The 22,093-nt window shown below is 44.4% G+C and overlaps 1 protein-coding gene across 2 annotated transcripts in view; it reads left to right on the top strand.

Annotated features, from left to right (window-relative positions):
* The first annotated feature begins 5,278 nt into the window (after window positions 1-5,278).
* Window positions 5,279-22,093, top strand: part of CAMK2A (calcium/calmodulin dependent protein kinase II alpha) — a 129,717-nt gene continuing 112,902 nt past the window's right edge. For both annotated transcript variants that reach the window (XM_044454398.1, XM_044454396.1), the window contains exon 1: window positions 5,279-5,340. In XM_044454398.1, the coding sequence (XP_044310333.1) occupies window positions 5,279-5,340 (62 nt within the window). The remainder of the gene's footprint in view (window positions 5,341-22,093) is intronic.

Genomic DNA, 22,093 nt, shown 5'->3' with positions numbered 1-22,093 from the left:
TTATTAGAACATTTCTATGCCGCCCCTTGCTGAAGCCTCGTAGAGTTAGAGAAGTTGAGGAATGGTCCATAAAAATAGTGAGGATGAACAAACCTCAACAAGGAAATATTATATTTGAGGATATTTAATTTCAATGAGAAAGAGGAGACCTGATAGTTGTGTATGATTATGCTCATCATAGAGAAGGTAGATAGAAACATTTCTTCTACTTTCATAATACCTCAATCTGAGGTCATTCATTGTAACTGAACTGTAGGAGATTCAAAAGCAAGTCTTTACACACGACAGAAATTATGGCCTTCTCCAAACTCAGCCTGTTTGGATGGATTTAACTGGAGATTTGACAAGTTGATGGGAGAGTTGTGTGCTTGCATTTGTAAATGGACGGGGCTCCACATGTGTCAGAAAAAGAGGGCAAAGGAGAGATAAATGGCTTAGGAGGATTTTAGAGAAATTCCAAAAAGGGGAGTGTGTGCTGTATGTTCTTTAAGTGAGGAGGAGGAAGAAGAGGGGTCCTCCATGTCATCCTTTCACCCGTGCTGGATGCACAGGGGGCTTACATGTGTGTGTGCACAGCTGGAGGGCGGATGGGGCGAGGAGTGTGTATATGCAGGGAGGGGAGATATGAGAGATGGGTGATGGGCTGGGGTGGAGGAGGGAAGGAAGGCAGAATGCGAAAGAAAAGAAGACAGAAGGGAAGTTGTCTGACAAAGGAGAGATGGGGGGGGAGAGAGAGTACTTGTGCTCCATGAATTAGGTTTCTGTTGGGGTTGGAATCTGTGGCTTCAAAGGAGCTTAAAACTGTGGCTTTAAGGCTCTTCCACCACCTGTGTTCTTTTGGCAAGGTTGTTTAGTCCTCCACAGCAGCCATTTTCTAGCGGTGGCTTAGGGACAGTTCTCAATTTTCCAGATGTGCCAACAAGCCCTAAAATGTTGTTTTCCCCATAGTGTATACCATACGTGATTGGATTTGAAATATTCTATACTTTTAATCTTCAATATGTGAGGAATACAGGATGATGCATGAGTCAATACAGCAATAATATGCCAAACAATTAGTTACTTAGAACATTGACAAAATGTCAAGATTAATTCTTTTCCACAGTGCTGGAAGCTGCACAAGTGTAATACACTCCTTTAGGCCAGATTTCATTAAAAGTTTGATTGTCTCTTTCTGTTAGGGTTGCTATATTGCATATATTCCAATCCAAGCAGGAGCTTCTGCATCGCATAGCATGGATATGTGTGCCAGTTATGCAAATTTTATTCTGATTTTGTATGGAAAGTGTACTTTTCCCATTTTTGAACATTTAGGGCACAATCTTATTCATGCTTAGAGAGGAAAAATGTTCTAAGCATGCATAGAACGAGTGCATGGCTTCTGCATGCAGCTAGATGCTGGGTTTGGGCTGGGCATAGGGTCGAGAAGACATTTTATCCTGGCTGGTCTTTGTTGCAACCTGAGTTGTGTTTTATTGGGGTTATTGTTGGCTAGGAAGAAAGCTTGCCTATCAACATGGAATATGATGATGTAGGGTGTGGTGGTGGTGGTGACAATAATCTTTACTCCACATTGTGAAGCACTATTTAATAAACCTGGAGCAGTTTCCAGTACTGGCAGTCCACCGGTGCTTAACAGGTTGCACTAGTGGGACCAATGACTAGCACAACAGTGGTTGCTGCTGCTGGAGCTTCTGTTTCTGGAACAGGGCAGCCAAGCTCTCTGCTGTGCTCTCTGCCAAGTTCCAGAGTTGGAGTAGCAAATACTACTCTCCCATTGCCCATTAGGGCAATGGTGCCATTGGCCACTGCAGCTAATGCTCAAAGTACGCACACATGTTTGGTTTCCCTTCCCCTTCCCAGACTTATGTTCCAAGTTGTGCCTCCTACCATTTGCCGACAAATTGTTCTCAGCATTATTTAAAGCCATTTAAACAAGCACAATGTATTAGTCACTGCTGTCAGGAATGCAGGGAAAGCGATTCTGCTTGTGTCTTTGGATATGCAGTTTCAGTGCTGTCCAGCCCTGCGTGTGTCAGGACTGCTGCCAGCCTCTGTGATCCAGATTCTGGTTCTGGAAGCAAAGGAGCATTTATTCCACTTTTCAGCCAGTGCCTTTTTCTCACACTGGAGGAAAGGAGCCCAGTTCCTTCCTTCAGGGAGCATATCAAGAATGCTATAATGCAATGCTTCTCCCATCTGATTTCACTGAATCTGGTCTGAATCTGGATAGAGCTGAAGTGTATTAAAGTGGAAGAATAAAAAGAAGCCACTTTTGTGTGAGTGGTAATAAATGAAAAGCCATCAGAGCCTGCCTTCTCCTCCATGCAACCTGTTCTTTCTGACTATCCTTCTCCATCCACCTTATCCACACCACCCGGTCTGCTCTTTTTCACTTGTTCTTCCTCCTCTTGGAGTGCTGGCAATGAAGCCTGAGCTTAGGACTTGGAGTATCTCCATGCAAGTCTTTTATTATGCCACCACTCTGCCACCTTCAAAGAATTTTATGGGTAGTGGTGATGTGCAGATGTCATTGTCCTCCCCTCTTAACCCTCCCCTGCTTTCCCACTACTTTCTTTCCTTCTTTATTGCCTCACAGCAGAACACCCATTCAGAAGTAAAAGCTGGAATAGCTACAATAATTCCTCATTTGGCATGTTTGCTTTTCAGTTTTCCAGCTTTACTCATTCATATCTATATGGAGTGGGATATAACTAAAACCTCAAAGGAAATATACTCTGGAACAGCTACACATCAGTAGGTATGCTGCTTTCTAAGCATAACCAACGTTCTAACTGTGACTAAGCAGGCAGAATATGGGTGGCAGGCTGACTTAGTGGCGCAATTATCAGCAGCGTGTCCATGACTGAGATGCTCAGCACATAGTTAAACCACAGAATTTGCCATCACAAGATGTAGTGATGGCCAGCAATTCGGGTGGCTTTCGAAGGGGTTCTAGATGGATCGGAACAGTCTTGTGTCCTGTGCACCAAATGTGCAACCAGCTGCTCCCAGCCAGAAACCCCAGAAGCAGGGCATGAGAGCAATAGCATCCTGCCCCCCTGTTTCTGAGGACTATGTGTTCTTGGGCACCTTGCCTCTTCTTTGCCATGGGGAGGGGCCCTTGGTGCCACAAGGACAGGCCTTTGTGCAGATGCCTGAGGACCCCACGTGGAGCAGAGCTGGCTTTTCATATCCTGAAGTAAATGAAGTCAAGCACATTAGCATTAAAAAGCAGAGGAGAACTGGAAGACCATCAAGTCCAAGGACAAGACAGTATATGGGGAACTCTCCATACGTGAGTGGAAATCTACTGCACCTCCTTCTGGTGGTTTTAGCCTTTATCCATGTATGGCTATGAGGGCTACTTTTTAAAATGTTAAAGTTCAGGAGGATATTAACTTGTGCCCCTGCACAGATGTTTGCACTAAAGGAATACCTCATCAAGCCATGCACAAATTTCTCTAGATTTGTTATCACTATGTTAGTTCCTTTGTTTTTGGAAGAAATCTTAATGAATGTGCAGCCATATGGGACATTAAGACCTGGTTCCTGGTAGATTTAACTGCACTGAAACTTGCCTGAGAGAAATCGAGAGCAAGTTAATGGGAAATGGTAGTGCTTTGATTTTAAAATGCAATATAAACATCTGAAGGAAAAGAAATAGCTCCGTATCAGTTCTTCTTGATTATAGATCTGTGTGGCTATGTTGAAAGGCTTGCATTTCACATGTGTGGAACTGGTGGAAAATATGAGAGCTAGAAATAAGTAAGCTTTTGTCATCCAATGCAAATGAGTTCATGTAAAACAGTCCTTACAAACCTGATAAAGATATGAACATTCCTAAAAATGTTTAATATATTCATTCCTGTATGGGAAACCTCTAATCTGTGGCAAGCCTGTCTCATCCCATTCCCAGCTGTATGAGAGGCAGAGTCACTGGAAGAAAATATAATTCTTGATATGCTGTGTACTTTTCAGGATCCTTAACTCAGCCCACACTCCAGAATCACTCCCACATGGGGCTAAAGACTGCTAGGAAACATGTCCCTCCATCTAGATCAGGGGCCAATTGCCGGGACAGGCGGGGCACAGGGGAGGGGCCCTGCGGCCTTCAAAGCGCCGGCAGCACCCGGGCCGGCCTCCGGGAGCCACGCGGGATGAGCGGCCCACCACCACCGCGAGGGTGGAATACTTGATGCGGCCCAGCCTCACCCAGACTCTACTTCCAGCGGCCCCCAGGTAAGTTGTGTTTGAGACCCCTGATCTAGATACTTTGCCTCAACAGCAGCTGCATATAATGAACAACTGCATTATGCAGTCTCTCTCTCTCTCTTTTTCTCAAGAAGCTGTAAAAAAAAAAAAGACATGTGGGGAAGAAGCAGCTCCAATGGTAAAAGCAGAAAGTACATGAAATCTGGGCCAGACACCCCACTGGGAATAAAGCTCAGTTGCTGCTTTCCAGAACTGTTTTTTTCCTAGTTAGGTTCTGCATGAGTTTCCACTGCTCCCTCTACAGGAATCTGAGAAATTCTGGGTGCTTTATATTTTACCTCATTTATTCCAAAGTCATGCTGTAGATGTCTAAAGGTATCCTGTCCTAAGACAGTTTTAGGAGGGCAGGCAAGAAGCAGCCCCATCCCATCTCCCCCAAAACTAGCTCTGGCTGAAGGAAACATCATGATTCTTTAAGTCCTGAGACTATGGCAGTTGCCCAGGCAACACAGCAATACCTGTCTTTCTGGAGAATAGGAAGCCGTTACCAGGGCAACGGCATCCTGTCTTTCCAGAGACCATCTTGCAATGTGGAAACTGCAGTTTCCATAGTAACCTTTTTGTCCCAGTTATTTTTTTACTTGCAGGGTTTAATTTGCTTTAATATATATCCACTGGATTTTTTAAAGGGGCTTCTCCTTCAAGACTCTTCTGTTTTCCAGCTCAGGATGTAGTTTCCTCAGTCACAGAGCCAGGGCGTTAGAGAGCTGTGAAAGTGGCAGGAGAAGCAGGTGTTTGGGAAGCAGTTACCCAGGCAACAGAAGCAGGGCGTTCCAGAGGTGGTTGCCATGGAGAACTGGATGCTGACGAAGGCTTGTGAGGCTGAGAAGACAAATTGCCCTCATCATTATCTCCAGGCTTGTCAATCATACATATTCGCTTATTTACCTCTGAGAGGGAGAGACTGCTAGGAGCAAAGCAAAAAAACCAAGAAAGTGTGTGCTTGGAAGAGGACAGGTGTCTGTGCAAAACTTCACGCCCAGGGAGGCAGTCACCGTACAGGATGGCAACCATCACCTGCAACCGGTTCACAGAAGAATATCAGCTTTTTGAAGAGCTGGGGAAGTAAGTTTGAGATCGATCAGGCGTGCTTGCAGGAATTGCGTCGGAACTGAATGGGAATACTGGGCTGTAGAGGAGTACGTGTGTTGGGTGCGGGGGATGGAGCCATCAAGCAGAATGGGAACAGCTGGCATCCCTGGGGAAAGAAAAGGCAATGGAGTGAGCAATAAAACAAACTCACGGGAGAGCATGAAAATGCGGGCTCTAAAGAAAGGAAAAGGGGGAGGCTAGAAAGAAGGACCAGTCCTGGGAGCTGGAAAACCTTTTCAGCTCACTACTAAAATTAGGGGTCCATATTCCTCCACTTTTGAAAGACAATGGAGATAAGCATGGGAAGGGTTAAAATCTCTCTCTCTCTCTCTCTCTCTCTCTCTCTCTGTGTGTGTGTGTGTGTGTGTGTGTGTGTGTGTGTGTGTGTGTGTCTGCCGCCTGTTGTTCAGAGGTGACCCGAAGAGGCAAAAGGGCTCTATAGCCATGCTTCACAATTATACTGTTTTGGGAAGTTTAGGTGCTTGATTTGGCCAGCGAAGACCAACTTCCTCAGGAAGTTGCTGCTGTTTTCCCAGGGAATGGTGCTTTGTAGAGGGGTCCTACCGAATAGCAGCCATCCCATTGCTTATTTCCCCAAGCCCCATGGGATAGTGATGTGTACAGACATGCATGAAACCTGTTTGTAAAAAGCAGCCACAGGGGTGAAACAGAGACGGTGGGTGAGAGCGTGTCAGCTGAGTTTTGTGAGAGCATAATAACAGATGGGACTGTGCTTCATTTTGCATATTGAACCACATCTTTGCATGCGCAACTTGGTTTGCTTCTCTGTTTTACTGTCAGCTTGCAAACCTGTTTGCTCAGTATGTGCTTTTGTGTGGGAGTGTATGAGAACGTGTGAGTTTTTATATGCACTTTGCTCTCATTGAAGGTTGTGTCAATCCACTTTCCTGGATCAAATCAAGTGCATAACAAGAGATGCATATATCGTTAATGTGCTGGCAATGTGTGTGTATTTTCATCTAAAAGTGTAGCTTATCTTCAGATTTGGCAGGTTATTTCCTCTAAATGATTCCTAAATATGTGCATGCATAAATTCTATGTAAGTTTGTGTACTTTTTGAACCATGAATAATTCTGTACCAAGCGTCTCTATATATATCCCCTTGTTTTTTTCTCTGCTATTTGTGTGCATTTTTCTGTGTTTGCAGCATTTGGAGATATGTGCTTCTGATTTGAATATGTAGGTGTGTCTGTTTGCTGGCTTTGGTGTGTCTGCAAATGTACATACTGATACTTTGTGTGCATATACATATTTGCACACAAATAGCTGGATTTTGGGATGTGTGTAGTTGTACAAGTATGCAGAACTGGGGGAAATATTCAGGAACCACAATGGAACCAAGAAGGGAAAAAATTGACTTCTTTATTTACAGTGGTTAGCACATGCAGATTAAAGTAGGAGCCAAGACCAAGTGTATTAGATTCAGTAGGAATCAGCTCCAAAGAAGTTGGCAGAGCTGAATTATTTTAGACTACCAGTGTACATGAATCCCTCTCATATGTGTGCACTGGTGTAGTTATACGCAGAATGTACTTGCATGTGGTTAATCAGACCTTGTATTTATTTTCCAAACATTTGGGTGATTGAGTCATGCAGGGGTGGTAAATGATGAGTCAATGGACAGATCTCTGCAATAAGTAGAGGCAAGGCTTTATTTCAGTCCTGGAAATGAGCGTTTTTCTTCCTTAAAAGATACCTGGGAAAGAGTTGAACCGATTCCTTCATGAGCCTTCTAATGTTTCTCCTCCACCACCTCACACAGTCCTCATGCAGATGTGTGAGGGGGGTTAGGACTGTGTTTCTGCAAAGTGTTCACAAGGGCTACTGGTTTAGATGAAGAGATGAGAAGGAGCTATGCTTAAATGGTAGCTGGTTCAAAAAGGTAGCTTTCAAGAGATGGCCATTAAGGGTTCCAGCTGTAGTTCAAAAAGCCCATTTTCGTTGGTGGCCTCACAGTATGGCCATCAGCATTTATCATTGCTGTTGTGTTTTTTTTAATTACATGGGGGTCCTTGCACACCCTGTTACTTCACCCTGCACTTCACTTAAGAAATCCTGTAAACAGCAGGGTGTGGTGAAGCCTCCATTTTTCCTCCTCCTCTGTTCAGGCTCAGGTGGTGAGGGAGAGCAAAACCAGGGGATTGTTGCCATACAGGATCCCATGGGTCACTGTATGTGCCTATGGCTGAGAAACGTATCAATGGTGACGCAGGAAAGAGAGGATAAAATTGCATGGAAGACAACCGTGTCTTTGCAAATCTGTCCCTAAACATGTTTCATGTCAAGGCTGGACATTCCCAGATAAATTTTGGGCACTGAAGTACATTGTTAGGATGTTGTCTGGAAATAACTTCACAACCTATACTCAGTATGGTTGCGAAATGTCCAGGTTCTCTGAAGATGGGCAAACAAATGGAATTTGCTGCAGCTCACTTTTCCTGAGGTGAGCTTGCGCAATGTGTGATGAGGTTGCATATATCTTCATCTTCAGATATTTGAGATCCACTCATATGTAGGTTATTGTCAGAAACTGTCCACCTTCTTAAAAAACAAACAAAAAGCCAAAGAACAATGTATTTGCATCATGAAAACTTATCTTCACACCTATATTGGTAACTCATACCCTTGTAATCAGACTAATCTGCTGGCAAAGGATCCTCTGTAGTGAAAATTATTTGAACTTAGAAGAGTGGGCTACTATCAGTATATTTTGGATAGGTCATCTTTAGTATTATTAATATGAGTTATATTTGCTGTGGAAAGGCCTCATGTAAGCCTTCTTCAAGGTGGTGGGATGTGGTGTCCCATCACTATCAGCATTCCCGACCCTTGTTCATACTGTCTGGGGTTGAGGGAGGTTGAAGTCCAAAACATGAGTGGAGCACCAGGTTGGAAAGGGGAGGCATAATGTCATGGCCTTCAGACATTGTGTAATTATGTAACTGAAAAACAGTCAGTGCAGAATAAGTATATGTTCTCATTTCATCCATAAGGTGATAACGGGCTTATAAATCTCCCCAGGTTGAAGGTGAGAATATATTCTCCCTACTAAAGCTTTTGTTATCCTCTCCAAACACTATTATTATATGACTGTTTGAAAAATCCCACACACCACCAGATACAGTGTATTTGTTAACTGCAAAATGTTGTGAGTGGAGGGTGGTAAATCAAGTTGGTGGTGAGCTCTGCTATTTGTGTTATATAAGACAAAGATGTTCCAGGTTGAAAAAACAAAGCAACGTTCTAAGTATATTTTGGCAGGCTGGAAAGACTGAAAAGAAAGCACAATTAAAGAAAGCACATTCCCTTAAAGGGGACAGGATAAAATGCATTGGATGTATATCTTTCCAGGGTTCTGCGATGAACATAGTAGTTTAAGATATCAAATAAATTTATCATTCAGCATTTATTTGCTCTTTAGATTGGACTAAAAGTTGAGGATTTTGTTTTTATTTTGGCTGAAGTAAGTTTTTGGATTCACCCAAAATCAAAACAAAACAAAAATGAAAAACTGATCAGTTGAATATAATCCATCTGTTTATGATTTACCTACCTTATTAATTTAGAAATATTTTAAACTGAATATATTTTCAGGTGACCATATCGTATGGTCATAAAAGAACACTTTCAGAACTTATCTTTAAAAGGACACATACAGCTTCAGTTAGTAAGAAGCAGCCACAGTTGCGTTTCCTGAGCTGTTTCTGGCATGTTCATAGTACATGCAATGACTCTGCAGCAAATTCCAGTGGCAGGTTTTCCAGTGCCCTTGGCACAGAGTTGTGGGTGGGAAAATGTTGGAGTTTATATAGTTGGTAATGTTTGCATGGCTATGTTGATGGTTTTGAACAGCCATCAGTTGCCATTAAGCAAACTATTGTAACACAATCATTTTAGCATTGCAGTAAGCTGCCCAGGGCAGCATCACTTTGTATAGGTGGGTTAGAAAGACTGACAGTTGCTTTAGTAAAGTATAGGCCAATTTGTTTTATAAGGCAGAAGGGGACCTGCAAGGATCAGGAATGCTGAGCCAGAACATCCGAATCCTCTGTTCACAAGTGAGCTCAGTGCACAAGTCACTTGTGCACAAGTCACTAATGCAGCTCAGGCTTTCTGGGGGAACCAGTTTGAAGTAGCTGAACTTACATGAGGGGCAAGGCCTTTCAGGCCCTTGGACAGATCCAGAATGTGTTCAGGGTGCACTTTTGTCCCAGCAACATACAGAGGCCTATTGAGGACCTATGAAGGTTGGCTACTAGTGCCCCCCGCAACCTCCCGAGTTGCTGGCTACTCCGTAAATGGTCCAGCTGTGGCACTGTTGTCTTCTAAGGCATTGCAGAGATGCTCTCCAGCTATAAGGAGCCTGGTAAAGTCATGTCCTCCAGCTTGGAAGGTCCTGGAGTAGCAGATGATGAGTTGCTGGATGAAGCCTTCCCCCACCCCCAGTCCTCCTTTGAGCCAGAAGAAGCCAGAGAACATGATGGGGGCCTGATAGTCCCCTACGGGTCACTGCTAGTCCAAAGAGGCTAGCAGCATCGGTGCGGAGAGCACACCAGCCCTTTGCACTCAGCGGCACCCAAGACCTCCTGCTAGAGAGATGCTCCTTCCTCAGTGATCCCTTCCCATCTCACCACTTCCCCCCGGGGATGCCAGCAGCGGGCAAAGCGCTCCTAGGTCAAAGGGCTGGATTTCATGATGTGCTGTGTTCCTTCCAGCTTGGTGGTTCCAGTTTATCATAATACTGGCATATAAGTAAGAGCAGCATCCTGTGCCAGTCCAGTCTAGCCTCAGTCAAGGCTCAGCCCCCAGCGGTCCAGGTGCTGTGCACAAAGCCCAGGCTAATTAGACAGCACTGAATTCCCTATCATTAGCTGCTGTTGTTACCCTGGCAGCAAAGCACACCTTGCCAAGCTGATATTCCTGATAGCAGTCCTTGCATCCAGTACATCAATAATACAGTTTCCATAAGAACACGAGGAGTTCAGCCCAAAGGCCAGAGAGATGCCAGTAGGAAGTCCCCAAGTAGGGCAGGAGGACCACAGCCCTCTTAAACTGCTCGTCTCCAACACTGCCAGTCGAACGCATGCTGCCCCGGCCCTAAAGATAGTATCCCATAACGCCATCCATCAGACTAATCCCCTTTAAAGACTTCCATACTGGTGGCTATTATTACCTCTTGAGGTAGCAAATTCCAGTTGCTCTACATATTATGTGAAGACGGTCTTTCTTTTGTCTTGAACGTCCTCTGCTCAGCTCACTGGATAAGTATTCTGAGAGGCTTTCCCTGCACCATGCATAATTTTATGCACCTCCAGCATGTCCCCCCCTCCCACCACCCCACATACTTGCTAAATTGGTATCTCCGGGCATCAGAACCTTTCCTCAGAGGTTCCACCCTGGTGTGCCTTTAGGTTGCCCCCTTGCCTCTTTTCTAGCTGTGCAGGATCTCCTTTTGGGGTGAGGTGACCAGAACTATGCACACACAGTGATCCAAGGGTGGCCACACTGTAGATTAAGATAAAGGCATGACCCATGTTGGCAATTTCTTTTTCAGGCCCTGCTCTAATGATCTCTGGCACAGACTTGGCTTTTTTCATAGTTACCACTGAACTAACACTTTTCATTGAACTGCCCACTCTGACTCCAACAAGAGCCTTTTCCTGGTCCCTGTTAGTTTGGATCCTTCAGTGTGTAACTGAAGTTAGGCTGTTTCCTCCCAGTGTGCATCAGTTTATGTGCATCCCTTTGGCGTTCTTCAGAATTCTTGAATAATTTGGGATCATCAGCAAGCTTGCCCACCTCATGGCTCACTCATTGCCCCACTCAGGGTCATTTATGAATAGCTTTAAAATCTCTGTCCTAATACAGAACTGAATGCAGCCCTTGTTTTGGACTAAATAAGTTGTCGGGAAAGGGGATGACACAGCTGAGAGGCAGCCATGGATAGGGCCTTTCCATGGGCCAGTGAAGCAATGCAGGAAAGTGCCAGGAGAGAGAAGGAGCCTGTCCACATGAAGGCACAAGCCATTCAGGGTTTTGTATGGAAGGTGGATGCAAGCCAGAACAGCTGCTGAACTTCTCTGGCGTATGGTACTTCCAGACCCCCATGGAGAGGCACACCTTGACATCCTGGCCAAGTGGAAGCAGGGATCGCTGTGCCAGAAAACATGGAAAGTGGGCCTGCTACAAGTGGCATGTGTACTTTCCACTGGGCTGTGCTTTCCTTTTACGCAGCTGAAGAGATGGGAACCCTTGGTGGGAGAAAGGCTTCTGTCTCCACTCTGCAGCTGGAAGAGAGGACATGCGGATGAGAATTGTAGCCAGAGCCTGCATATTTATGCATCCCTTTTTGGGGAGACATTAAAGAGCAGCTTGCAAAACTGAAGGTTCTTTAGCCTGCTGTCGCTCTGGTTGGCTGGCTGGTTGCAACCCTCTGAATGAACGATTCAGTCTTTTTCTGCTCATGGGAAGCTGCCTTTGCTTATCTATCCCAGTATTGCCAACTCTGACTGGCAGCAGCTATCCAGGGTTTCAAGCAGGAATCTCACATCACCTGCTGCACTCTGAGAAGTGGTGGGCTTTCCTGAGCTGGAGGGGCTGACCCTCTATCAAGGATGCTTCAGATGCATCCTGTGCTGAGCATGGGCCTGGACTAAATGACCTTCCAACAATGGGTATATAAGCCACTTTTCATATCCCTCCATTGTGAGAATTCTTTGCTTCCTGTTCTTTAGCCAGTTAATGATCTATAAAGGGCCTTGTCCTCTTATCAGAGTTTGCTGAGGAACCTTTGGTGAAGGACTTTGTCAGAAGCATTTTGAAAGTCCAAATATATAATGTCTACTGGAATATACCTGTCCACATACCTATTAACACTGTCAAAGAACCCAAAGCTTAGCAAGACAGGACTTACCTTTGCAGTGTTAATTATTTGAGACAGGAATTAGAGAATATATACGTAATATTATGTTCCTGGAACTGATGCTTATGATTCAGTTTTATGCTTTCTCATCCTCCCCAAAAGTAAAATATCCAATTAGTTCCTACATATTTTTAATTGTTTTAAAGATGATCCTAGGGTGAAGGAATCATATTTGCATTTCTGAATTACATGTTATTTCCTGGCTTTTGAAAACTGCTTAAGAGAGTGTGGAATTTTCACTTCATACACTATGTGATCTGTGCAATTTTTAAAAACATATATGATGGATTTCAGTAATATGCAACTGATATTTTGAAAAAGAAATGCTTATAAGGCCTCACTTAAAATTCTTAGAAAATGTAATATCTATACATTTTGTATTACGTACCTACAGTTTTAAGGCATTACAGAGAAAACACTGTGACTAGTGCCATTCAGCAAGCAGATTTTCATTGTGAAATGCATCACACAAGTACTTCATGTTTTACAGCAGAATTTTTAGATTAAACTCAATCACTGGTGAAAAGAATCCTTTGAGGAAAATTATTCCTGCAGCAATCATTGCACATACGTGTGTACCCACATCCCATACACATTTTATTTCATTTTATTGACAATCAATACCTTTGATGTCAAACGGGGAGGCTGTCTTCCATTTCTTTCTTTTCCTGAATAATGGATCTGGTGAAACTTAAAGAAGAGAGAAGACATGAAGCCGCCACAAAAGGTGGGGGGGGGGGAGGGCTTCCCAGTACAGGCCTTTCTAGGTGGGGCCTAGATAAATGTGCTTCTTTTAATCCTGACATGAGGAGGCAGGATCCAAAAGGCTAACATTTCTCAAATTGGGCATTGTGACTGAATTCCCAGGAGCCACTTTCCATTCATAAAGCAGGAAAGCTAGCTTTCCCTGGAGCAAACTGCTGTTAAGGATGTTGAATCAAAGAATGGAGAGGAACCATTGATTCCAAGAAAGCAGTGTTTTTCTCTTTAATGACTTTAATGACACAGCAAGCCATGGTGACTTGCTGTGTTGTCTGAACCCAGCCAGAGTGATTAGCAAACCATGGCTTATCATGGTGTGTGAGAAGCTCACATGCTCACACGCCCAGAGAGAGGGGAGAAGGGGCAAAGAAGATGACGAAAGGGCAGAGAAGGGGATGGAGAGTGCAGCCTCTTGTGCGTAGCACCTGTTCCTTGGAGAAGCTGGAAGGAATCAGAGCAAGACAAAGAAAAGGAACAGAATGGCTCTTTTTTCAGTCTTTTGAATCCACCCCCATTGGCAGGTGAAAGAAGGGGCTGAGTGAAATTATCATGTGGCACTATATAATCAAGCACCTCATTCCAAGAGGGACTTGCTTAAAAATAAGAAGGGAGGGGGAATACCCAACCCACACATTTCTTTCCAGAAAGGAGACAAACCTTTGAAATGGCTTAAAGGAAGCTGGGTGGGGAGGGGGCAGGCGGTGGCACACACTGCTGCTAGCAAGGGAGGCGGGAGCAGCGGGAAGCTGGCTGTCCTTGCATCACAAGCCCCGCTTGTCGGCAGGGACGTCTTGCAAGCCCCCAGAGTCTGAAATTAAGGCAAAACTTGCTCTCCTTCCATTGCTCAAGCGGAATAAGGAGAATGCCATCAGATATTTTGTTGAAGTGGTGAGAAAGAAGAAGAAACAGTCAAGAGATAGACTGCATCAAAATCAATATGAACCAAATATGTCATCGCTTAAGTAATAGGTAGTCAGCCTTGCTTCACATTTCAGTTCAGTTTCATTTTATTCCAGCAGAAAACAGCCTTCCCAATCTGTTGCCCTCTGGATGCTTTTGACTACAATTCCGCCACCCAAAGACTGCCTATGCTTGGTGAGAATGATGGGAATTGTAGTCAAAAATGGGAGGAATTCTACCCCTCCAAGTCAAGATGCTTAATTCATTTTCAGACCTTCCCAGATTCCCCTCTAATATGCTTATTCATTAACGTGATGTGCCACAGTGTCCTTAGCCATTCTGCCAGTGAAGGGAATTATTCTCAGTAGAAAGAATGGAGGTGGTGGTTGCTACTTTCTTCCTCCTCCTCCTCCTCCTCCTCCTCTTCCTCCTCCTGTATTCTATTGCCAGTTAATTATAATGGTGATGGTCATTATTTTTCTTCCTTTCTTCCAAGAAATTCAAGTTAGTACACTGTTTGCCCCCATTTTATCTTCACAACAGCCTTGAGAGGTAGGCTTGGCTGGAGATAGTGACTGGGCTGAGGTCACCATCTAGTGAACTTCCTAGCTGAGTGTGGGTTGGAACCCGAGTCTCTGTAATCCTAGTTCAACACCCAGTCGAACCTCTACCCTAGGCTGGGTTTTACACCATATCATCTCTAATGTGTTTGGAAGAAAAGAAGCGCATCCCCAGAAGTCAGTGGTGCAGCTAGGCAATTCCAGACCCTAAACCTCGTGATCTTATGCTCTGTGCCCCAAGATGGCCATGTGTATTACTACAATGTGAAGTGCCAAACTAGCATTTCCTTCCTTTGCTGTGGTTTGCATGCAGAAGGCACCAAAACGAATCCCCAGCATTTCTGAGCAGTGCTAGGAGAATACCCTATGCACCATTTTGTTGTAGAAAACGTGTGTGTGTGTGTTTCTATAACTATGCATAGGACTGGCTGGACATCCATTGACTATGACAGCTTCTTATTAATGGGAGGGAGGGAGGGAGGATGGATGTGCCTGCTAGGTAGACTGTGCCATGCCCATGCTGGCCCAAGTGTTGAGACAGGATCTGCGCACTGCTGGCTCCATCATCTGTGCTCCACAGGCTACTGGGGGGGAGTGGGCTGGGCTGTGGGGCCCCAGATGTCGCTCTTAGCTGTACCACTAGTGTTAGATTCATCCCCAGTTGCCCACATAAGATTCTCCTGCTTTATCCAAAGGTGGCAATATCCATTCCATTAGTTCTTCTCTGTCATGTACAAAGCACCAACTCAAAATACGCTAGTACTGCATGGCAAGAGGGAAGAGAGACATTCCCCACTGCTTGATACCTTTGACTCCTATTCCAGGAATGAAGCTTATGAATTGTCAGTTCTGGCCAAGCCACGAAATTCAAACCTGACTGCTAGATTGCTCCCCTTCTGTCACTAAGAGGTTTCTCCCAATTCATCAGCATAAAGGAGCTGCAGGACAGCCAGTTCTTTGTCCCATCCCAGCCCTGCAGAACAAGATTGAAGCAACCCTTCATGTAAACAGATGCTGCTGGGCATTTGAGTTCCTGAATCTAGTTTAAGAACTACCAGAGCAGTGTAAGGTTAGCTAGGAAATCCTTGCTATTTTCCTTTGTGCTGTTTGCTGTTTCTCCTACTTGCTCACCTTGAATCCTCTAAGCACCTTGTAACTCAGAGTCTGGAGTTGATAGAATAATTTTGCTTAGCCCAACAAACTGGTTGCATGCACACACTTGTGTCCAGCAATCTTTGATGGGCTGTGATCAGGAACTAGGAGTGAGCCGGAAGCCAAGAATCAGGTCTCTGTACTGAAGAACAAGCAGATAAATCAGGAAGCAGGACTTGAATGGCCACTTATGAACCACCAGCAACGAAGAAAGGCATCACCAAAAGAAGAGGATAAAGGAAGCCATGCTGATTGTATACAATATACCTATGCAGATTTATATGTATACATTTAGACATAATAATTATATTTTTAATAAAAATACAGTAATTCTAAGCATAATGCAGAAGACTTCTGCCTACTCTTCCCCCCAGGTGCTGACTGTTGATGGGCAACCATTCCTAGGGTTCTTTATATCAGGATTTAATAGGATTGCCTTTCAAATAAAGGTTTTCCCTCTGTAAAAGAGGACACCTGTCCACCCAGAATCAGAGACCAATTGGGGTCAGGGAGCAAACCAAAACAACCACCAGAAATACTTATGCTTTCATAAAGATTATGCTGTAGAATACTAGAGTTGGAAGGAGCCAAGATCATCAGGTCCATCTCCTTGCTGTTGCCAAGTTAAATCATCCCTCTCAGATGGCTGTCCAGCTGCATCTTGGAAGTCCAATGCCATTGGGACAGGAAGTCCTCTCATACTCCTTCCTTCCCAGGAGAAGCCAATGGCTACTCTGGGTGGAGTTGTCCTGAATGATTCATCACTGGGAAGCAATGATGTATCTTCTGTCATGAGGGGGTGGTTAGCAGTTCCTGACACCAGGCTGTCTTGTTGAAGGGGAGGCAGAATGAGGTCACGGGATTTAGGCTGTGCCCAGAAGAGAGGTAGCTAAAATAGGCTTCCTTCCTCCCAAATTCAGTAAGCTGTAGATATGGAATTGTCATGAGCCAGGTGCAGGTTGACTTGTGTATGCAGTGACAACTCACTCTGTTTCTATGTAACTATGGGTTAATCTGAAAAGTTTTTCAACTTTTCATCATGGCCTGCAGGAAAGGAAGGAGGCATCCATTGCAGCTCCATTTTTATATTTTTCATATTCCCATTTTAATTGTTTATTCTTTATGCAGGCAATCCTGGGAATATATTACCATGCTTAATATGAATTAAATTTTACTAATTCATCAGTGTAAGTAAATAATAATACTGTAGCAGAGGGAGGGGAATTGCACATCCCCTCAGTGGCATCGTGCATGATCAGTCTAATGCTGAGGCACTCACCTGGAAAGATGTGACGCAGCCAGTTTCTCAGGTAGACCTCCATAGCCACCCATCCCTGCAGCTTCAGGAATAAGAAGTTGCTAGTGCAGGCAGTGGAGCCATTGTTGATCCTGGCTGCCAGGAACAGAAGTTGTCTGGCTTCTCAGAACATACCTGGTGGTAAGGTAGGTCATCTGAACACAGGTTCTTCACACAGGGTGGTTTATAAACCACTCCAGTTAACCATGGCTTGTAGGTCCACCATGGCTGAGCAATTTGTCTGAACCCAGACAACAGAAAAGGCCATGAACGTGTCAAAAATCCCTTGGCAAGACTGGTAGAAAGGCTATCTTTGTACACAATGCCGGAGGGAGGTTCATTCAGGGGAGGGAAGCCTAAACTTGTTTTAGAAGTCCAATTGGGCCAAGCTAATTTGGTACCAGTGAGGATCTCTTCCTGATGCAAATAGCAGCTTCAGAAGAGAGCTTTCCCTCAAGACTTCAGCAAGAGGGAAGAGGGTCAAATTCCTGCTTTGCCATCCAATGATTTTGGGTTCTCCCACTGGATGTGGTTTGCTTGTTAAAATCCATGCATGTTAAACGCAATGATGCCTTTAACATTACATCTAGTTTGGCCCTTTGCCACTGTACCTTTCTATGGACTGCATCTCTACTCTGCATCTGTTCTCAGAGGAAGCTGGGTGGAGGGATCTCGTTGAGAAGACATGGCACAAGCGAGCAAAAGAGAACACTTGCCCTCAAGGCGCAGTCATGTCTGAATGCCAGCAGGTACACCTCACCCACTCAGCCACCCACATGCGAACTGAAATATGGACTCTGTGAATACCAATCGCAGTACGCAGCTCTTCAGGCAATATGCTCTTGAGCACACATGTCTCTGTTTACTTCCTGAACACACAACCTTTGCAGAAAGACTATTCTGGTTCCGTGATACACAGGCTTTGCCTGCCTCTGCGGCACAGTCTCTCCCCAGATCCACCCCACTTTGCCAGCACTTGCGTTTACTTCTGCAGGCTTGGGTGAACTAAAGCTCTCCCCCTGGATGTAAACACAGTTTTGTTGAGATGCCTCAAAGCTGTTTACAGAAAAACAGCTCTGATGTTGTTACAAGGAATATTTAAAGGGCCCCCAACTGAGCATTTTCAGGGACATCAGTTCCAGTGAAGGCATATCCATCACCAGAGATGAGATACTGAAGTTGCAGTCCTATGCAGGTTTAGACAGGAAAAAGGCCTACAACTCCCAGTATCCCTCCAGACAATCATGCTGACTGGGGAATGCTGGGAAATGCCTGACCTTTCCTGTCCAAACAGGCATAAGGTTGCACCGTTAATGTGTTCTCAAGAGCTGTGCAAAATGTTGAGATCCTCTTCAGACTACAATTTGTAACATCCTTCTCCAACTTGGTCCTCTCTCATGATCTTCAGCCAGTGGGAATAATACCTGTATCGGCTGGGGATAGTGGGAGTTTTAGTCCACCAGAACTGAAGAGGAACCAGTTGGGAAAGGCTGCTGTTCAATGTAGTCAAATTCTTAAAGCTTTCCCGTAGTCACTGGAATGTGGATAAACCCTTTCTGTGTGCCATATGCAGATGACCCGAATCTTCCTGGCACTGAAATCTGGTATCTCTACAAATCCAGGCTTGGCTCAAGACATCCCTTTGCCCCAAATAATCAAGTCTTTGCAACACCACATTGGAGGCTCGGGGGCAACTCTTGGTTCACATGCTGCTTCACTGATGCTCCTACGTAAAATATGAACACCCGAAGCAGCTTGTAGAATTGGGCTGGACCCTTATATGTAGTGCACATATACAAAAAAATGTAATCTAAGTATTACTCACAATAAGCTCAGTTTTGGTGTTCTTTTATACAAGTCTCATAACCTAGAATATGCTTCATGGATTGAGTGGCTAAATATATGATATAAGGAAGTGGGCAGTTAGCCAGAGGGAAGGGAAACATAAATGGTAAGCCATGGTTGTTGGTCTGATTTGTTGTTTTGCTAGTTTTAAAAGAACAGAGTTAGATTTTCTGATCTTATCCATTTGTTTTGTCAAATGCCTGGGAAAAATTGATTCCCCAGATATACACATACGTAAATTCAGCCATATGCACAGTCTTATGTACATTCCATTTGAAACAGACACTTGTGGTGCTTGGGTTGCCGTGTGCAGACATCTTCCAAACACCTCCCTCTTTACCTGCCACTTTGCTCCCAGGCTGGATTTCAGTATGACTTCTCTTTTTCCATTAAAGACAGCAATAAGTAAGTGGAAAAATAGATAGGCATATGGGCTGGGGGTTTCCCTTCACCACTTTATAATAATTTTAAAATATGAATTATTATTTTTAAAATATAATACTTTTAAAATATTGGGAGAGTTTTCCCAATCCCTCCCTCCCTCCCTTTTTTCACACACACACATGTGCGTGTGCACAATACAAATTGTATTGTAAAACAACATACCCTTCTGTTTTGTGACTGAAGAGGATCCATTTTCCTGAGAATCCAAATCCTCAGTTTCATCCCAGTGTAGATTAGTAACTCAAAGGAAATAGCACTCAAGTTTCTTCAAACTTCTGATGCAGGCGTGTTTTCTCCCATAACCCTCTCACAGTTCATAGCAGAGAGGAAGCTCATCCTTCCTCAGCTGGAGTCCCATATTAGGATAATACTTTGCATCACCATCAACCAACTAGTTTCCAGTCAGAAAAGGGAAGAGAACATTTACAAGTTGGGGAAATGTGAGCTGTTGGGGGCTCCCCCTCCCGTTCTGTAAGAGTGGCTTTATTCACTTTTGTTTTGCTAAAAGTCTCCTTGTCTTCTTGTTGAGAAGTATTGCACTAAAAGAAGTCTAGATATCAGGGTCAAGTACTCCCTGGGGATGGAAGGAACTCTGGAACTATGAAAAGCTTCCCTGCCAAAGTGGGGTGGGATAGGGAAACTTGCGATATGATGCTATCACTTCACACATTTTGCTTGCTATTATGCAAAGAAGTGGAGCTGCTCTGTCGATGGTATTTCTGGCCTGATCACTGCACATAATGAAGGGCAGCTGTGTAGACAGAGCCAGCACCAAATGCCTGGCACGATTTTTTAAAAAGTATCCTGCCCTTCCTGCAAAGGAGCTCATAGCTTCATGGTAGAGGAGTTTAAGAAAAGGAACCAAGAGTACTGTGGCACCATAAAGACTAACATATTCTTATTCTGGCAGAAGTTTTCATGGCTGTCCACTTCGTCAGATCCGTGAAGTGCTAAGCTCCAGTTGGCAGATTGATATGCAGGTGCTGCTTGGGAAGGTGGGAGCGGGGGAGATGCAAACTCTGTTGTCAGATGGAAATGAAATGCAAAAAGGACAGGCAGGCATCATTGCCTTCACAGTTACTCTTCTCAGAATGTTTTTGGGTGATAAGCTGGCATCACTGCAGTGATGATCACAGGTAGTGTGTTTGTGTAAGAAAGGCTGTGATGTGACCTAGGAAATGAGAAGAGGGATTTGAGGAAGGGTTTTCCTTGGCTAAGCCTAGGGCTGTGCCACCCTGGATCAAGGCAGCTACAGTACAGATAGAGACCCATTGAGCCGTATGGGCTGCTTCAACTCGGAAAGGCAGGGGTGATTTCCATGGGAATTACATTATTGTCATCATTCTTTCCACCCACCTGCCACCTACCCTGATCAGGGATGGGAGCCCACTGTGAAGAAATCATCTTACAGTGTTTCTCACATCCCCCTCTCCTGCTGCTGGGAAGGCAGATGCTATTAAGACAAAAGCACTGGAGGTGGAGGGAGAAAAAAGCCTTTAGGATTAAAAAGAAAAAGAAAAAACCGAATTAGTGGCCACTTCATGAGAACAAATGAAACATTTATTTCTCCTCATCCAAATTAAGCTCTTGGCCCTCTGGGTGCATGGGATATTAATAGTCCCCATCATAACAGGCACAGAATAATTCTAGGGCTCCCACAGCTAAGAGAGGAGCCAGGACTCAGCTCCAGGTCTCCGTTCCATCATTGCTTCCACTATCCCAGTGCTTCTAGAAGAGTCTCCTTCTTTCACATCCCGCTCAATGCCAAGCCTGGCTGTCACCTGATCCAGAACTATGGCTTCCAGCAGGGTCCCTTTGTGTGTGGGTTTGCTTCGCTACACGGATTGCGGTGAACACTTTACTTCTGTTCCTTACACCCTGCTGCTTTCCTATTTAACGAAAGATTCATATTCAGACTCAAATTGCCCTCATCCTTCCACCCCACCAGGAAAATCAATTCACCATTCTCCACTGCAGCCCTGAAACCCTTTTTCCTGTGCCTGCGCCTTTTCTGTATGCTTTCATAAATCTTTTTCTGGAGAAGAGATTGCTGTTGATAGCTGTTGTTTTTATCTGAGCTGAATAAATTGGGAAGAAATATCACTAAATGCAAAGAAGCAAGGTTATTCAGTGACAAAGTGAAAGTTTTGTACAGAAGTGAGAAGGAGGAGCACCTTCGCTCCATCTCAGAAATATTGCCCTACAGAAAAGGATATGCAAAGGTCACATTGGAGTTAGAATTTTTCTGGGTATGTTAAACATGATACGTACCACTGATACATGAATTTTGCTGCGTCTGTTCCTTCTGTGCTTCACTGATTATCAAGCATCTTCCATTCCATCATTCCTTGTTCATTGGTAGAATCACATTTTTAAAAACTAGCTGTACTGGCTGGTTCCCTCAGTCCCCTTGCTCTAATTCACATTAGCACTAATGCACAGATGTGGAGCCAGTGTGGTGTAGTGGTTGAGAGTGCTGGACCAAAGCTCAGGAGAGCTGTGTCAGTGTGTGTTCATGTGCATCCTGTTTGGCTGTTGCACAGGCAGCGACCTCAGTCCATGCCTCTTCCCTGCACGTGTGCAAAAGAGCACTGTGATGTGCATGTAAGCCTTCGCATCTGTGTGCTGCTGGCTGTCAAATGGGAAGCTTGTGTGGAGTGCCTTACCATGAAAGCAATGTTAGATGTTTGCTTCCAGGAAAACACGAGCTCCACTAAAATATGCAGTGAAAAATGTTTTTGCACATTAGCACTGTATCTTGTTGACTCTCTCTCTCTCTCTGTCTCTGTCTCTGTCTCTCTCTCTCTCTCTCTCTCTCTCTCT

The sequence above is a fragment of the Varanus komodoensis genome, unplaced genomic scaffold (assembly GCF_004798865.1).
Source record: "Varanus komodoensis strain SLA01 unplaced genomic scaffold, ASM479886v1 scaffold7_3, whole genome shotgun sequence".
Lineage (NCBI taxonomy): Eukaryota > Metazoa > Chordata > Lepidosauria > Squamata > Varanidae > Varanus > Varanus komodoensis.
This window is presented reverse-complemented; position numbering and strand designations above follow the sequence as displayed.